This window comes from Prionailurus viverrinus, chromosome F2, assembly GCF_022837055.1.
Source record: "Prionailurus viverrinus isolate Anna chromosome F2, UM_Priviv_1.0, whole genome shotgun sequence".
NCBI lineage: Eukaryota > Metazoa > Chordata > Mammalia > Carnivora > Felidae > Prionailurus > Prionailurus viverrinus.
In genome coordinates, this window is record NC_062578.1 from 78896943 (window position 1) to 78910960 (window position 14018).

Genomic DNA, 14018 nt, shown 5'->3' on the forward strand with positions numbered 1-14018 from the left:
CTGACTTAAGATCTAAAGTGAAATATGAATACGTTTTCAAGGACAAATGCTAGCTCCCTTTTCGGCAAACAGTAGTAGGAATGAAGGTTCACAACCTCATATATAGGTACAAATGAGATATAAGAAATTGATGACTTAGGACATCCACATAATGGGTTTACGCTTAGTTGTCCACTTACGTATTTCCTTACGAGAAAATAGTTGTAAATAAAATAAAACCCTCCCTTCCACTCTCTGGCTTCCAGAATCCACACTGGAAAGCCAACACGGGCTCTCCATGGGTTTGTGAACAAAGGGCTTGTATGTGCAAAGGGAGGCAAGGTCTGGTCTCCTACAGGGAAACTTGACAAGTGCTGATGCCTGGGGTCCCGCCCTAGAGATTATTTAATTAGTCTGCAGGGTAGATTTTTGGGTTCTGCCGATGATTCTAGCACATGGCCTAGTCCGACACTGTCATAGAAACGTCCTGCGCTGTTCAACCAGACTCACCTGGAAAACACGTGAAAACATGGTTTTCTGAGCCTCACAACCAGCCATCCTGACTTGGTTATATCTGAGCCAGGACCAAAACTCTGCATCTCTAACAGCAGCAGAATGGTGACTAGCCACACTTTGAGGTGCATCAATTTAAATAGTACATTGGGGGGTGGGGGTAGGCGCCTGGGTGGCTCAATCGGTTGAGCGTCCGACTTTGGTTCAGATCATGATCTCATGGTTTGTGGGATCGAGCCCTACATCAGGCTCTGTGCTGTCGGCACGGAGCCTGCTTCGGATCCTCCATCCAACTATCTCTCCGCCGCTCCCCACCACGTGCATACACTCTCTTTCTCTCTCTCTCTCTCAAAAATAAATAAACTTTAAAAAAAATAAATAGCATATTAGGAATTAGGAACTGTTTTCTCATGATTAATATCATTTAATAAAGATCCACGTGACCCCACCTGAGTTGCAGGAAGTTCTGAAAGCAGCAGAAAGTTCGACCCAGGCAAACACAAGCTGTCATTGATCTCCTAGGAGGCACCAGGCCCCATACTGGGCTGGGCACTGGCCATATAAAGTCACGTAGGATTGGGTCTTTACCCTTAAGGAGCCTAAAGCCATTTGACAAGAGAACAAAGCCAGGAAGGACAACCACTGTTATCTCAGCACGTCTGTGACATTAACATCACTATAGTGGCCAGTCGAAGGAGGGACTGGCTGTCTTAAGTTCTGTGATCCCCCTCCCCCCTTTCTTTCTTTCTGTTCACTTCACCATGGCGTTCTGGGTAGGCTCCGCTTCCCGACACCAGCGGGCCATTCTGTGGTCCTGCCCTTCCAGGTCCTCTGCACGGCTGACTGCCACCCACCTTTCAAGCGACAGCTCTGTGTGATCCACTGCCAGGGCCCCTCCTCTGACTCTGCCCACAGGCTGGCGTTCCTCTGCTGTTTCTCTGCACAGCACCCCAAGCCTGTCTTTGTCACAGAACTTATCGCACATCGTGGCCATTTCCTATGTGTGTGTCTGCCTCCCTCGTCAGCCGGTAAACACTCTGTGGGCACAAGTCTCCCATCTCCACGTTTCTAGAGCCTGTTACAACAGTGTATGCTCATTAGCGTCTATAGCAATGACTGTGTGAGTGGATAGCAGAGTAAAACAAGACAGACAGGCTTTAAGAATATGGGAACGAGGTGTTCATAAAAACTGGGCTGAATGCAGTAGGTAAATATCAATGTACAGAAATAGTTTGCCCAGGAGGTTATATTTAAGGTGGAGCTTGGTAGGGTAGAATTTTCAAGGTAGGTATTGGAAGGACAAGGGTCAAGACTGACCTGAGCACAGACAATAAGGCACAGAAGTTTAAGGTCAAACCATTCGGGGTGTGAGGGGTGGGAGCGCAAGCAAGCTGGAGGGCTGTACCCAGGAAGGCACGGCAGGCACACCAACCCTTTCGGATGGTGACTCCGTTAATCACATTAAGGACAAGCAGGGGGCAAGGATTCATTAGTAGGAGTGACAACGTAGACAGTACCTGGGAGATACCAGGCACCATGCTAGGCGCTCCGCGTGTATTAATTAATGCAACTAATACCATAAGACTTCTGATGACCCCATGAGACTGTGTCATAGACACTTCACAGGTGACAAAACGGTGGCTCTCAGCATTCTGAAAGGATATCTTCACGCCCTCAGAGCTTACAAGTGTCAGAGTCTGGCTTCACGTTCAGGTCTGACCCCCAGGCCAGGCTCCCCAGGCCTCCCTGCCTTTTTGTCAGGACGAGTCTTGCTGCCGAGCACGGGTTGACAACTCACCAATGTCTGTTGACCGGTTTCAGGAGAGGCTTTTCCTTTGGGAATTTTTGTCAGTCAATGTAGACTTTGGATAAATGCAAGTTGACTGTTTGCTCAAAGCAAACATCACCCAAAGGCAACATGCATTCTGGGACTAGAAAAACCATCCACAAACGTAAATGTGCTAGAAGCAAATAATCCCTGGTCGGGGCAAAATCTGGAGCAATATGCTCAGTTCTGCATCCACGTGGTTCTGGTCCAGCGTCTCACAATGGGCAGTGATGCTCTGGGACGTCGGATGAAGGTACAAGGGGCATTTCTCATCAACTGGAGAAACAGTTGTAACTTGGGCGGCCACAGTCGAATTCAGTCTAAGGGCACACTCCTTCTTCTGCAACCCCCAACCCTAATTTCTACCTCCTGGAGAGTCCTGAGGCACATCCTCACACCCCCAAAATGGGCCAGCCTCCCCCGATGCTGCCTTCTTTTCCTTGAATGGCCTGTGGAAATCCTCCGTTTTCTTTCATGCGGTGGGCAACTTGCCCACTAGGCTTGGATGGCGGTCATCACTCCCCCATGGAGTGCTTGCTGGTAAGGTAACTACATCTCACTGTGAGCACGGCTCCTGCGGGATTCGGGGCAGGAAAATCCTTAGCGATTGAGCACCACCGACCGCGCCTGTCAGGATCCCCTCTGGCAGATGCAGAATCCTGGCTGGCACCATGCCTAGCCCGTCCACGACCCCCTGCAGACTGGGCTTAGGGGACTGGGGGCTCTTAATGTCAAGGTCTTATTGCTGATGGGGCCCTAGAGATCTTAGAACCCACTCCATCCCTGTAAGAGGTCTGACTGCTTCACCCAATGACGTCCCAGCCTGTCCACGGCCATCCATGGACGTCCCAACCTGTCCACGGCCATAGCTGCTATGAAGCCCACCCTCAAGCATGTTCAGTCACAAGATAATACCCTCATCCACATCAACGTCCAACACCACAGAGTGCTAGCATGAGGAGCTGGAGGAAATCTGTGAGATCCCTTGTCCCACTAGACCAGTGGCCACCAAGTGCCAAGGATTTCATAAAGTAGAAACGTCTTCAAGCGTGCAACCCCTCTATATGTACATTTATTTATAATCACATGCACGTTCAGTTGTATACTCCTATGCGATGTGCATTACAAGTATAGAAAAAGGTCTTTGAAAAGATCAGAGAAGGAATGTAATAATCCATGTTTTAAAAATCAATTACTTTTATATTAAAGGAACACATAACCTTTTTGCTCTTACTAAAAATATACATAGTGCAGTGATTCAATGTTCGGATTTTAATTTAGCCTGATTAAATATCAGACTTTGGTGGTGAGCGCAGGGTTACGCAAAATGACTCCCCAAAACACACGGATCTAGAGGATCTTAGGCTTGCTGAGAGAGTCATGGTTTCCACGCTCGTCTTGCAACCCCCTTAACCAACGGCACGGGGCCCTCTTTGAGTTCTGGATGTGTCCCTAGAAATGTCTTGCGAATGGATATGATCTCATACAAGACCTCTCAATGCCTGAAGGCCCAGAATACAATCAGGACAAGGTGCATTATTAATAATTATGGTGACAAAGCCATATATCAGATCGTTGCTTTAAATGAGTTCAAATCTCTCAGTCTGCTAATTTGGGCATCTGATCAGCCTGTCACTCCATCTCCGCGTGTGTGTGACCAGGCTTGTGCAAGAGAGGACCAGTGTGGTTCTGTCATTCCTGCTGTTTGCTATGCTTTAATTACTAATGCCACCTTCAATTCATGACGGCCTTACGGTATCTGTTCTGAAGCCACTTGCTAGTCTGTGACGGTTGGTGCAGTTAAAGGTAGAAAACAATTTACAGGTGCGGGTAACTGCCCAGTCACAAACTGCAGTATTTTGCACTGCGAGGGTGAGGTCGTCAGCTCATGTGTGCTGTGGGACAGCCCTCTTTTATTTGATGCTGGAGCTACTAAGTGGGATTCATCACTGTGTGCCGTGTGGACACAACAAGGTTTCCAGGATCAGTGTGGATTCTAATTATTAGCGAAGCTTGATTTCTCTCTTAGTTTTGATTAAAACCATCGTAAGCAGAAGTGTTAGTATTTTCTGCCCACATCTTGGTGGATATTTTGTGCAGCCCTGGGGAGAAGGCAGCCCACTTTGGAGACCAGGCTCATTTATCAGACCCCGAGCAATTCAGCCCCAGAGCCCCACTCTGCTACGTTACAGGTGTGTAGCATTTCACTGCCCTGATCCCAGTTACCTGTCGGTTAAAATAAAGATAATATCACTCATTCTCTGGTTGGTCATGAGGATTTAGGAGATATTGAATAGAAGTGCCTCACACTATGATAGACACATGACATTATCTGAAATGCTTCCCTTCTCGTAAATGTAGAATCTGAAAGGCAGAGTGGAAGGACACGCCAGAGGAGCTCCAAGAAGCAGTAACCAAGCCGGGACTCGGGAGGTCCGGCCCCAAGCCCAGAGCCTTCTCACTCCACCATACAACTTCTGACCAAGTGAGGAGGGCGATGAGCTTGACCCACGGTGACGGGTTTCCAGAGGAGGCAGAGTTTTGCTCCCTCAAAAATCCAGCTCCAGAACTCCTAGGCGCCCCTGTCCCTGGAACAGAACTGGTCCCAGGATCGTTTCCTTTTCCCCTCACCATCTGATTCAGGTCACCTACCAAAACGGCCCAGCCACCGAATTTTACCTTATGTAAGAAGGGGCCATAACATATAAGAGGCACTTGAAGCATTAATTTCAGCCTCCTTTTGAACCTGGAGACTAACCTTGGGTGGCAAGATTGTCAAAGTGTCACAGATTGGTCCCCTTCCATCAAGAGACTGTCTCTGTTTCTCTACCCTGAACCCAGACTGTTCTTGCACTTGGCTTTGGCCAGCAGAAGGCCACCTGTGCAGGGTAGAAACCACCCCGTGCAAGCCTGAGGACAGCTGGCAGGAGGCTGTGTGTCTTTCCACTCCTGCTCGGAGGACTTACCTGCCAGGTAGACAAGCCCGGCTTGCCTGCTGCCTCCAGCATTTGGATTTTCCACTTGGTGAGACAAATAACGGAAATCCTTTCCTCATTAATCCAGAATGCCCTACAACCTGCTCCAGCTTGGTAGAACCTTCCCGACTGGAGCCCGGCTCCCATTGCCTGCCCTCCCTGAGATGCATGAGCTACATCGAAAGCTGTTGTTTTAAGCCACTAAGGTTTAAGGTGGTTGGTTACAGAGCAAAAACAAACGTTTAGATGGAACCGCTTAAAAACATAAAGTTGAACAAAAATCACAACGGCTGCACTAATGCTTGGGCAAATCTTGATTTTTAAAGTAACCTTTTCCTTTTTTCCCCAAGCCTCCCCTCCTCCCTTCTTTGGTTTCAGGAACGTGGTACCATCCCTGAAAAAGACCAAGGACTAAGGAGGCTGGCAGCACATACTCCATTCCTATCAAAACCGGCTAGATCCTGTATGTCCCTATAAAACACTCCAGCCCCGTCCTCTGGGAAGACTTGCAAGTTTTTGAAGGCCATAGCCTGCTTCAGCCTCCTTTTCCCAGCAAAGCAATAAAGCTATTGTTCCTCTTTAACCCAAACGCTGTCTTCGAGTTATAGTTTGGCTCCGAAGCACGGAGGTGGTTTTCCACAACATAGATGCCTCCTGTTTGGCTCTGTTAACCTGAACACATCACAAACTCAGTTACTATGAACTTAGGCCCCTTGGTCTGCAACACAAGGAAAGTAGTAGCAGTCACCGTGAGTATACGGCCCTGGTCCGGGTCTGGATGCTTTACGTAAGCATTTCACCTTATTATTTATTTGCAATGACCCTGAGAGGTAAGTCTATCGTGACGACCTAATGCGATCATGCGTGTGAGACGCCAAAATCAGAGTATGTCCTCAAACACTGCAAGCGACTACGTTCTACTTCTGTACTTACAGAGGACATCATACATTTTCAGTCTGTGAGAAATGGAGGCACAGGTTTTACGATGCGCAACTTTGGGAGATGGCCCCACACATGCTGGTCGTGCAGACACCTTTTATCATCAGAGCTACCCAAGCAAGCCTCATGTCCCATAAATTCACTTCCCCCTCAAACTGACTACTGTATGCAATGGAAATAGCAACTCGGAGGAGAGAAGATAGACGAAAGGGCAGGAGGGAGGGGAGAGATTCGCGTTCTCAAGTGTCTGTCAATATATGGGTGATTTTCAACTGCACTAAACATTTGGATTTTATGCTTGACAGGAAAAATAATGAAAATCCTTTCCTCATGAATCCAAATGCCCTACAACCTGCCCTTATCATCTCCACTCCCTGCCAGGAAAAATACACACAAACACCCCATGGGGCGCCTGAGTGGCTCACTCGATTAAGCGTCTGACTTCAGCTCAGGTCATGATCTCATGGTTTGTGGGTTCAAGCCCCATGTCAGGCTCTGTGCTGACAGCTCAGAGCCTGGACCTGCTTTGGATTCCGTGTCTCCCTCTCTTTGCCCCTCTGCTAATCATGCTCTGTCTCTCTCTCTCTCTCATCTCTCAAAAATGAATAAATGTTAAAAAAAATTAAACACACACACACACACACACACACACACACACACACACACACACGATCCTGAACAACACTGAGGGTCCAGGGCACCCACCCACCTCCACGCAGTCAACAATCATGAAGGACTTTTGACTCTCCAAAAACTTAACTACTAACAGTCTACTGCTGACCAGAAGCCTTACTGATAACTGATAACATACTCAACTACGCGTATTTTGTATGTTATATTACATACTATATTCTTACATGAAAGTAAGCTAGAGAAAAGAATATGTTATTAAGAAAATGATAGAGAAGTGACACTCACAATACTATTTTGTATTTAAAAATCCATGTACTATGGACCTGCACAGTTTAAACACGTGTGGTTCAGGGGTCAACTGTATATGTACACACACACACACACACACACACACACACACACACACACAAATAGAAACAGTGACGCATACTTACCCTCTCTGAAAGAGATCCACATTATAAAATTTATGTAGCTCTACAGAAAACTCAACCGTTCCTTGTACTTCAGACATGATCTTTTTGGTTCATTACCTGAAAAACAAGAGAGAAATTAACAGCTTGAGATCACGTCAGCCAAACACAGAGAGCCTGGGCTTCCACAAGGGGGACCCAAGTATCTGACCAATGAGGACCACAGTGTGCCCACTGGATGTCATCACTCAGAGTTTCCTTTAAAGGAAAAGACACACAGAGAGGAAGACACACTTAATGTCACTCGGCTCACACCGGAAGGACGGGACTTGAACCCAGTTACCCTAATCCTAAGGCGGGTTAGTCTACCGCCCTTGCTTATCTGTCGGTGCCATGGAGGCAACAGCGTCCCAGTGATGAGCACGTGCCTCACAGCCAACGGGGCTACAATCCCTGCTCTTCTGCTTTCTACCTGTGTCCCTTAACGTCTCCTTATCTGTAACGTGAGCCCTGATAACGGCACAAAACTCATAGCTAATGGACAGATTAAATGAGTCTACCACACGGAGCACTTTGCACATGTCCTGACATGCGTAATGATTAATAACAGTAACTGAAAACGACGTTATCGTTGTTAGCATAAATACCACCTCTACAGTGCTGAGGTGCCCGGGGTGGCAAGGACAGATGTGTTTTCTACCAAGCACAGTAGGCAGAGGGAGCGGGTGCCGTTGCCAAGCAGATGCTGAGCCCAACTTGACAGAATGCTAATTTTCCAAGCTAGGAGACCACAGGGCCAACCACAAGAGGGTTGGGTGGGAAATTAAAATAGTCCAAGTCTTGGTTTGCCATAGGAAAACTCAAGGTCAACTCAAGGTAGGCTGAGTTTTCTGAGGATATGAAACCATCTAGATACCAGTGATTTGGAGGAAGGGAAAAGAAGTGACTTTTATGGAGCACCCACTATATTCTTGCTGCTGCATAGAGTATTTTATGTAAGTTGCCTGATTTTGTCCAAGAAGAAATTTGTGACCAAGCTTCTTGCCGCATAATGCAGATAAGGAAGGGGATCCGAGAGGCTCTAATCTGGAGCCGTCTTCTTCATCTAGCTTTTGCTCAAGCGGTGTGTACCTTAGAAGGTGCCCTCACTTTCTCCAAGCCTCAGTTTGCCACCATGCATAATGGGGTGATACGAGCTACGTGGAGGAGTCTGCAGAGGACGGGAGGTAATCACTTGCAAAGAGCAGGTTCTTGGGGGAAGCAGCAGGTGGTCACTGGGTGGGAGCTGACGTGATCTTGGGGAGGGGACAGTGAGTGAGAGAAGGAGAGAAGGAGAGAAGCTAAGAGGGTCTCTCTTAGCTGACACCTAGGTCTCCTTTCAAAGCCCCTCTTCCTTCGGCTCCCCAGATGCCTCAATGACCAGACCACCATTGCTGTGGTTCGGAGCCCGACCTCGCTGTAGCCAGTGGGGTCACGCCAGGCCAGCTCCCAAGAATAAGAGCCTAAGACACTAACATGCTCTTAACTCTGTATCTCAGCTCTGGCAAAGGTGCCACGCAGGGAACCGTTTCTGAAGATGTAGAATTCCACTTACCCAATTGAAATGCGGCAGATCTGAGAACACAACCTCTACAAATCCTGCAAGATGGAATTTCAAGCTGACGAGCCCAGCTTGAAAGGCCTGGCTCACAAAGTGTGCTGAAAACCCATCTCCCTAAAGGGAGAGCCCTCGGGGTGCGCACCTGACCTAGCCGAGGTCAGCGTCCCACCACTCAATTTTAAGGTCAAGGCATTTCCAGGAAGAGTCGGAGAGAGGGCCAGCAAAGGAGGCCACTCTGCACTTGGGTTTCATTATCACACGAAACATAGGGACAGTTCCATCATCCCCGCTTCCTCGTCCTACGCTGCTCTCAATCCTTTAAACACTGCAGAGCCAGCAAAGACATCCGACTCCTGCTTGGGGTTACCAGGGTCAGTAATTCCTGACCCTCCCTGATCCCTGACTCTGGGAGGATGCTACACACTATGGAGCAGAGGGAGAGCAACAGCGACTAACATTCAAGCCGCAGGCCAAACCCCACGCTTCTATCGTGCATTCCGCCAGAGGTCTCTGCGGCGGGCAGCGTTGGCCCCGGCGCACCCAGGGGGTGGCACGGCCGTGCACAAGAATAGCACTGAGCCAGGAGCCTGAACGTGGTAGTTTTCCACCTCAGGCCTTTGCTGGCGGAACGGCTGGGGCAGTGTTTTCCTGGGGAATTAATATTTATACCAAAAAAAAAATTTAATGCATGGAGGATACCACATAAAATGTTGCTTTCCCCTGGGAAGATGCACCCTCCCGTCCTACTAGTCAGGACTAATAAGCTAGAACTTGTTAGTAAATGCAAACACAGCTTATTGGTGGAAAGCTGCATGCTCCTTTTTAAGACCATGTGATTCATTATAACCAAATACCCAGTTAGTCAATGAGGAAGGTGGGCTCACATTTAAAAGACCAGTTTTAGGGGCATCTGGGTGGTTCAGGCAGTTAAGCTTCTGACTCTCGGTTTCAGCTCAGGTCATGATCTCACGGTTCATGAGTTCAAGCCCCACGTCTGGCTTCGAGCGGACAGTGAGGAGCCTGCTTAGCATTCTCTCTGCTTCTCTCTCTGCCCCTCTCTCGCTCATTCTCTTGGTGTGTCTCTCAAAAAATAAAAATAAAAAAAACTTGGAAAAAATATTAAAAAAAATAAAATATAAGTCAGATTTCATTTTAAAAATTTCACATTGGGCAAGACGATGCCAGCTCTATGGGAGAATAAGCCACAAAAACAACAGTGTTCGTAAATATACGAATGGCTCAGAGAGCAGTCACTGCAATACCTTCATTGCCCACACAGTAGAACTGACTTCTCAAAGTAGAAAGTGTATGGATTCTTAGTGGGTGTAGCTACTGCTGTGTAACAAATGAGCCAGACCTTACAGGTGCACACAGCACCCACGTGGCACACACTCAAAACGCCCCACATTCACATGACACCCATCCACCCAGGACACACTCAGACACAAGCATGCACACACACACACATCGATTTGTTTTTAATTTTTTTAAATATTTTTACTTATTTTTTCAGAGAGACACAGAGCACTAGCAGGGGAGGGGCAGAGAAGAGAGGGAGACACAGAATGGGAAGCAGGCTCCAGGCTCCGAGCTGTCAGCACAGAGCCCGACGCAGGGCTGGAACTCACAGACCACGAGATCATGACCTGAGCCGAAGTCGGACGCTCAACCGACTGAGCCACCCAGGCACCCCTCACACACACACCTACCATACACACATAATACATACACACCAACACACCCGACCCACAATACACACCAGATGGCACATCCACAGACATCTCCACACTAACTCCCTACCACAACCACCGCCACATCTGCGCAAGCGACAACCATTCGACCCCATTTCGTGTGGCCCTGAGATGCTCAACTCCCAACGTGCATTCCCTGAAGGCCTCCTGCACATCCAGGTGCTACGCCTACTAAGTGGAAAAGCTGACTTGTCCTCACAATGCCCAAGACCGGGACAGGGCAGGGACACCTGGGGGGCTCAGTCAGTTAAGCGTCCGACTTCGGCTCAGGTCATGATATCACAGTTCGTGAGTTTGAGCCCCGTGTCGGGCTCTGTGCTGACAGCTCGGAGCCTGGAGCCTGCTTCGGATTCTGTGTCTCCCTCTCTTTCTTCCCCTTCCCTGCTTGCTCTTGCTCTCTCTCCCTCTCAAAAATAAATAAACATTAAAAAATAAAAAGACTGGGACAGGGCAATCGAGTGACAGTCACAGGGAGGGTGATTGAGGACTATGAGAAAGAGTCCTGGGTGCTCAGGGAATGTGGCCCTGGGAAGGCAGACTTCTAAGTGATGAGACCGTGCCTGGTCCAAGGTCATGGAGGTCAAAGTGAGGAGAAGGGATACGTGCACCCTGATGTTTGCAGCAGCATGGTCTGCAACAGCCCAGTTATGGAAACAGCCCCAGGGTCTACCGACTGACGACTGGATAAAGAAGATGTGCTGTGTATAAGTATAAATATAAACATAAAAATATAAATACAAACATACAGAGAGAGAACGGAATATTAGTCGTAAAAAAGAACGAAACCTTGTCATTTGCAACAACACGGATGCAGCTACCGAGCACAACACTAAGTGAAACAGGTCAGAGAAAGACAAATACCATATGGTCCCACTCGTATGTGGAATTTAGGAAACAAAACCAACAGGCAAAGAGAGGGGAAAAAAGAGAGAAACCAAGAACGAGACTCTTCGCTGTAGAGGACAGCCTGATGGTCTCCGGAGGGGAGGTGGGTGGGAGGCTGGCACCTGTGTGGGGGCAGCTGGCACCTGGCGAGCGTGACTGGGGCACGGGCACCTGAGAGAAAGGTGAGGGTAGGCCAAGGACCCCTGCTGCATCTGGCAGAGACGATGCGATGCACGCTTCAGAGTGGCCTTCCTTGCGGGTGGGGGAGAGAGCGGGGTTGGTCTGTGGCGAGGAGCCGGCTGGGTCCCTCTCGCCCGGGCCTCACCGTCCTCCTCTGTAAAATGGGAGCATAATAATACTTTCTTCATGGGGTTGTTAAGTTAAAAATGTCGACACATAGAAGGCATTCAGGACCCGGCACAGAATGAACCCTGATAAATGCTGGCTACTGTTAACGACTTAAAAAATTTTTTTTAATGTTTACTTAGTTTTAAGAGAGAGGGAGACAGAGCACAAGAGGGAAAGGGGAAGAGACAGAGGGACACACAGAATCCGAAGCAGGCTCCAGGCTCCGAGCTGTCAGCACAGAGCCCGACGCGGGGCTCGAACCCACAAACTGTGAGACCGTGACCTGAGCCGAAGTCGGATGCTTAACCACCTGAGCCACCAGGGCGCCCCTATTGTCAACTTTATTACAGAAGGCACAGCCAGGGGAGCGAGTGGAAACAGAATGTGGTGAACTTACTGTTGCCTCAGGTTTGCATTCATTCAGAACGATCTTTATTGAGCATCACCCACAGTCCTGCCCTTTCTGGGAGACTTGGAACCCCACATCTGCCCAGCTAGGGATGGGCCCATCTCGCGAAGCACACCTTCACACCTTGGGAAGCAATGAACCTCCCATCACAGAGAGTGTCCAGGCAAAAGAGGGGGCCCTACTGCTCAGGGATCCCCAGCCCCTGTGTTGTTTTTAAGCGACAGCTGAATTCCCTCTCAGCCACAATGTTCTAGGACCCAGTAATCCCCAGGCAGACCATGTTTAGCTCAGATTAACAAGAACAAGCTATGAGATTCAGAGAACAGAGCTGCTGTGTCAGGGAGCCCCATCTTGGAACAATCTCCACCTGCTGCCGAGTTACCCACAATGCACGTTACACTGCCTCTCACAGCCTGGATTTCTGTACTTCAAGGAAAAGCCAAACAAGAGAGTGATGTGCAATGGTAACTAACGAAACGGATTTTTGTGAAGTATTAAACTGTTTCATTGCCAGTAGGGTCTTATTAAAGTAATGAGGAAACACGATTTTGGAAAATCAAGCACGTTACTCATTCTTCCTTGAGGGTAGAGAAACTCAGGGCCCTTGGAAATAGGAGTCCTGTCTATTTACGGCTTTCTGAAGACTCCACGGCTCACCCGGTGGCCGGTTCACAGTAGAGGTTCACAAGTACATGTGGAACTAACGAATAGAGGGACAGCATCAGAAAACAGAGCTGCAGCCAGAGTGTGACCACGGAAGGGGGGCAGAATTCAACAAGGAAGAGCAAAGCCACCCAGGACAGGACCTGTACCATGAACATGTGTGAGCACAGGCATCGATTACGGGGGGAGAGAACGTGTTGCTTGTGGTTGGAGAAACCTAACGAGGCCGGCCAGGTGAGCCCTTCCAGAAACGTTCGGCACTGAGGATAGCACCAGGTGCGGAGAACGAGGCATGACCCGTGCAGCGTGAAGCGGCAGGGAGGAACACGTTGGGGACGAGGGCAGGACGTTATCCTAAATCTCCCCAACCACAGCACGGCTGGGACCACACCGTGGGTGGTCCAGCTTTCCTCAACATCCGGGGCAAGGAGCGTCGCTGACACAACACGCAACACGTAGGAAGCACACAGAAGCAGATTCTTGGGTCCTACACCCAGACTTCCTAACGAGGCTCAGAATGGGATGTGGGAACACTCGTGCTGAAGTGTGGACCCCAACACACCCGCCTCTCACACCAGGTCTGATGGGAAAACGACCCACGCGGCCAATTCCGGAACCAGAGACCAGAGGACTACACCTGCTGTCCATCCGTGTGACCTAAGGAGGGCAAGAAAGCACCTCTGGGAGCAAATACTGGATGCTTCTCTTTCAAGAATCAAGCCCCACTTCTTACAGGGCTTCAGAAAGTGGTCTGGATACGTAAACTGCCACGTAGAAAGCAGGAATTCTGCGTGGCATCTGGAGCAAGGTCTTCATGGCAGCGTGTGTGCATGTATGTGAGAGAGAGAGAGAGAGAGAGAGAGAGAGAGATAATAAATCTTTACCCCCCAGGGGCACCTGAGTGGCTCAGTCAGTTAAGTGTCCGACTCTTGACTTCGGCTCAGGTCACGATCTCGCAGTTTGTGAGTTTGAACCCGGCACTGACAGTGCAGAGCCTGCTTCGGATTCGGATTCTCTCTCTACCCCTCTCTCTATCCCTTCCCTGCTTGCACACACTCTCTCTAAAAATAAATAAACTTAAAGTG

General features: G+C 48.9%; 1 protein-coding gene across 3 annotated transcripts in view; it reads right to left on the bottom strand.

Moving 5' to 3' along the window:
* The window catches only part of FAM135B (family with sequence similarity 135 member B), a 281764-nt gene that overhangs the window by 175086 nt on the left and 92660 nt on the right, over positions 1-14018 (bottom strand). For all 3 annotated transcript variants that reach the window (XR_007148766.1, XM_047843019.1, XM_047843020.1), the window contains exon 2: positions 7302-7397. Coding sequence is in view for 2 of the 3 variants with exons in the window: in XM_047843019.1 (XP_047698975.1) it covers positions 7302-7378 (77 nt within the window). In the remaining variant the exon portion in view is untranslated. The remainder of the gene's footprint in view (positions 1-7301; positions 7398-14018) is intronic.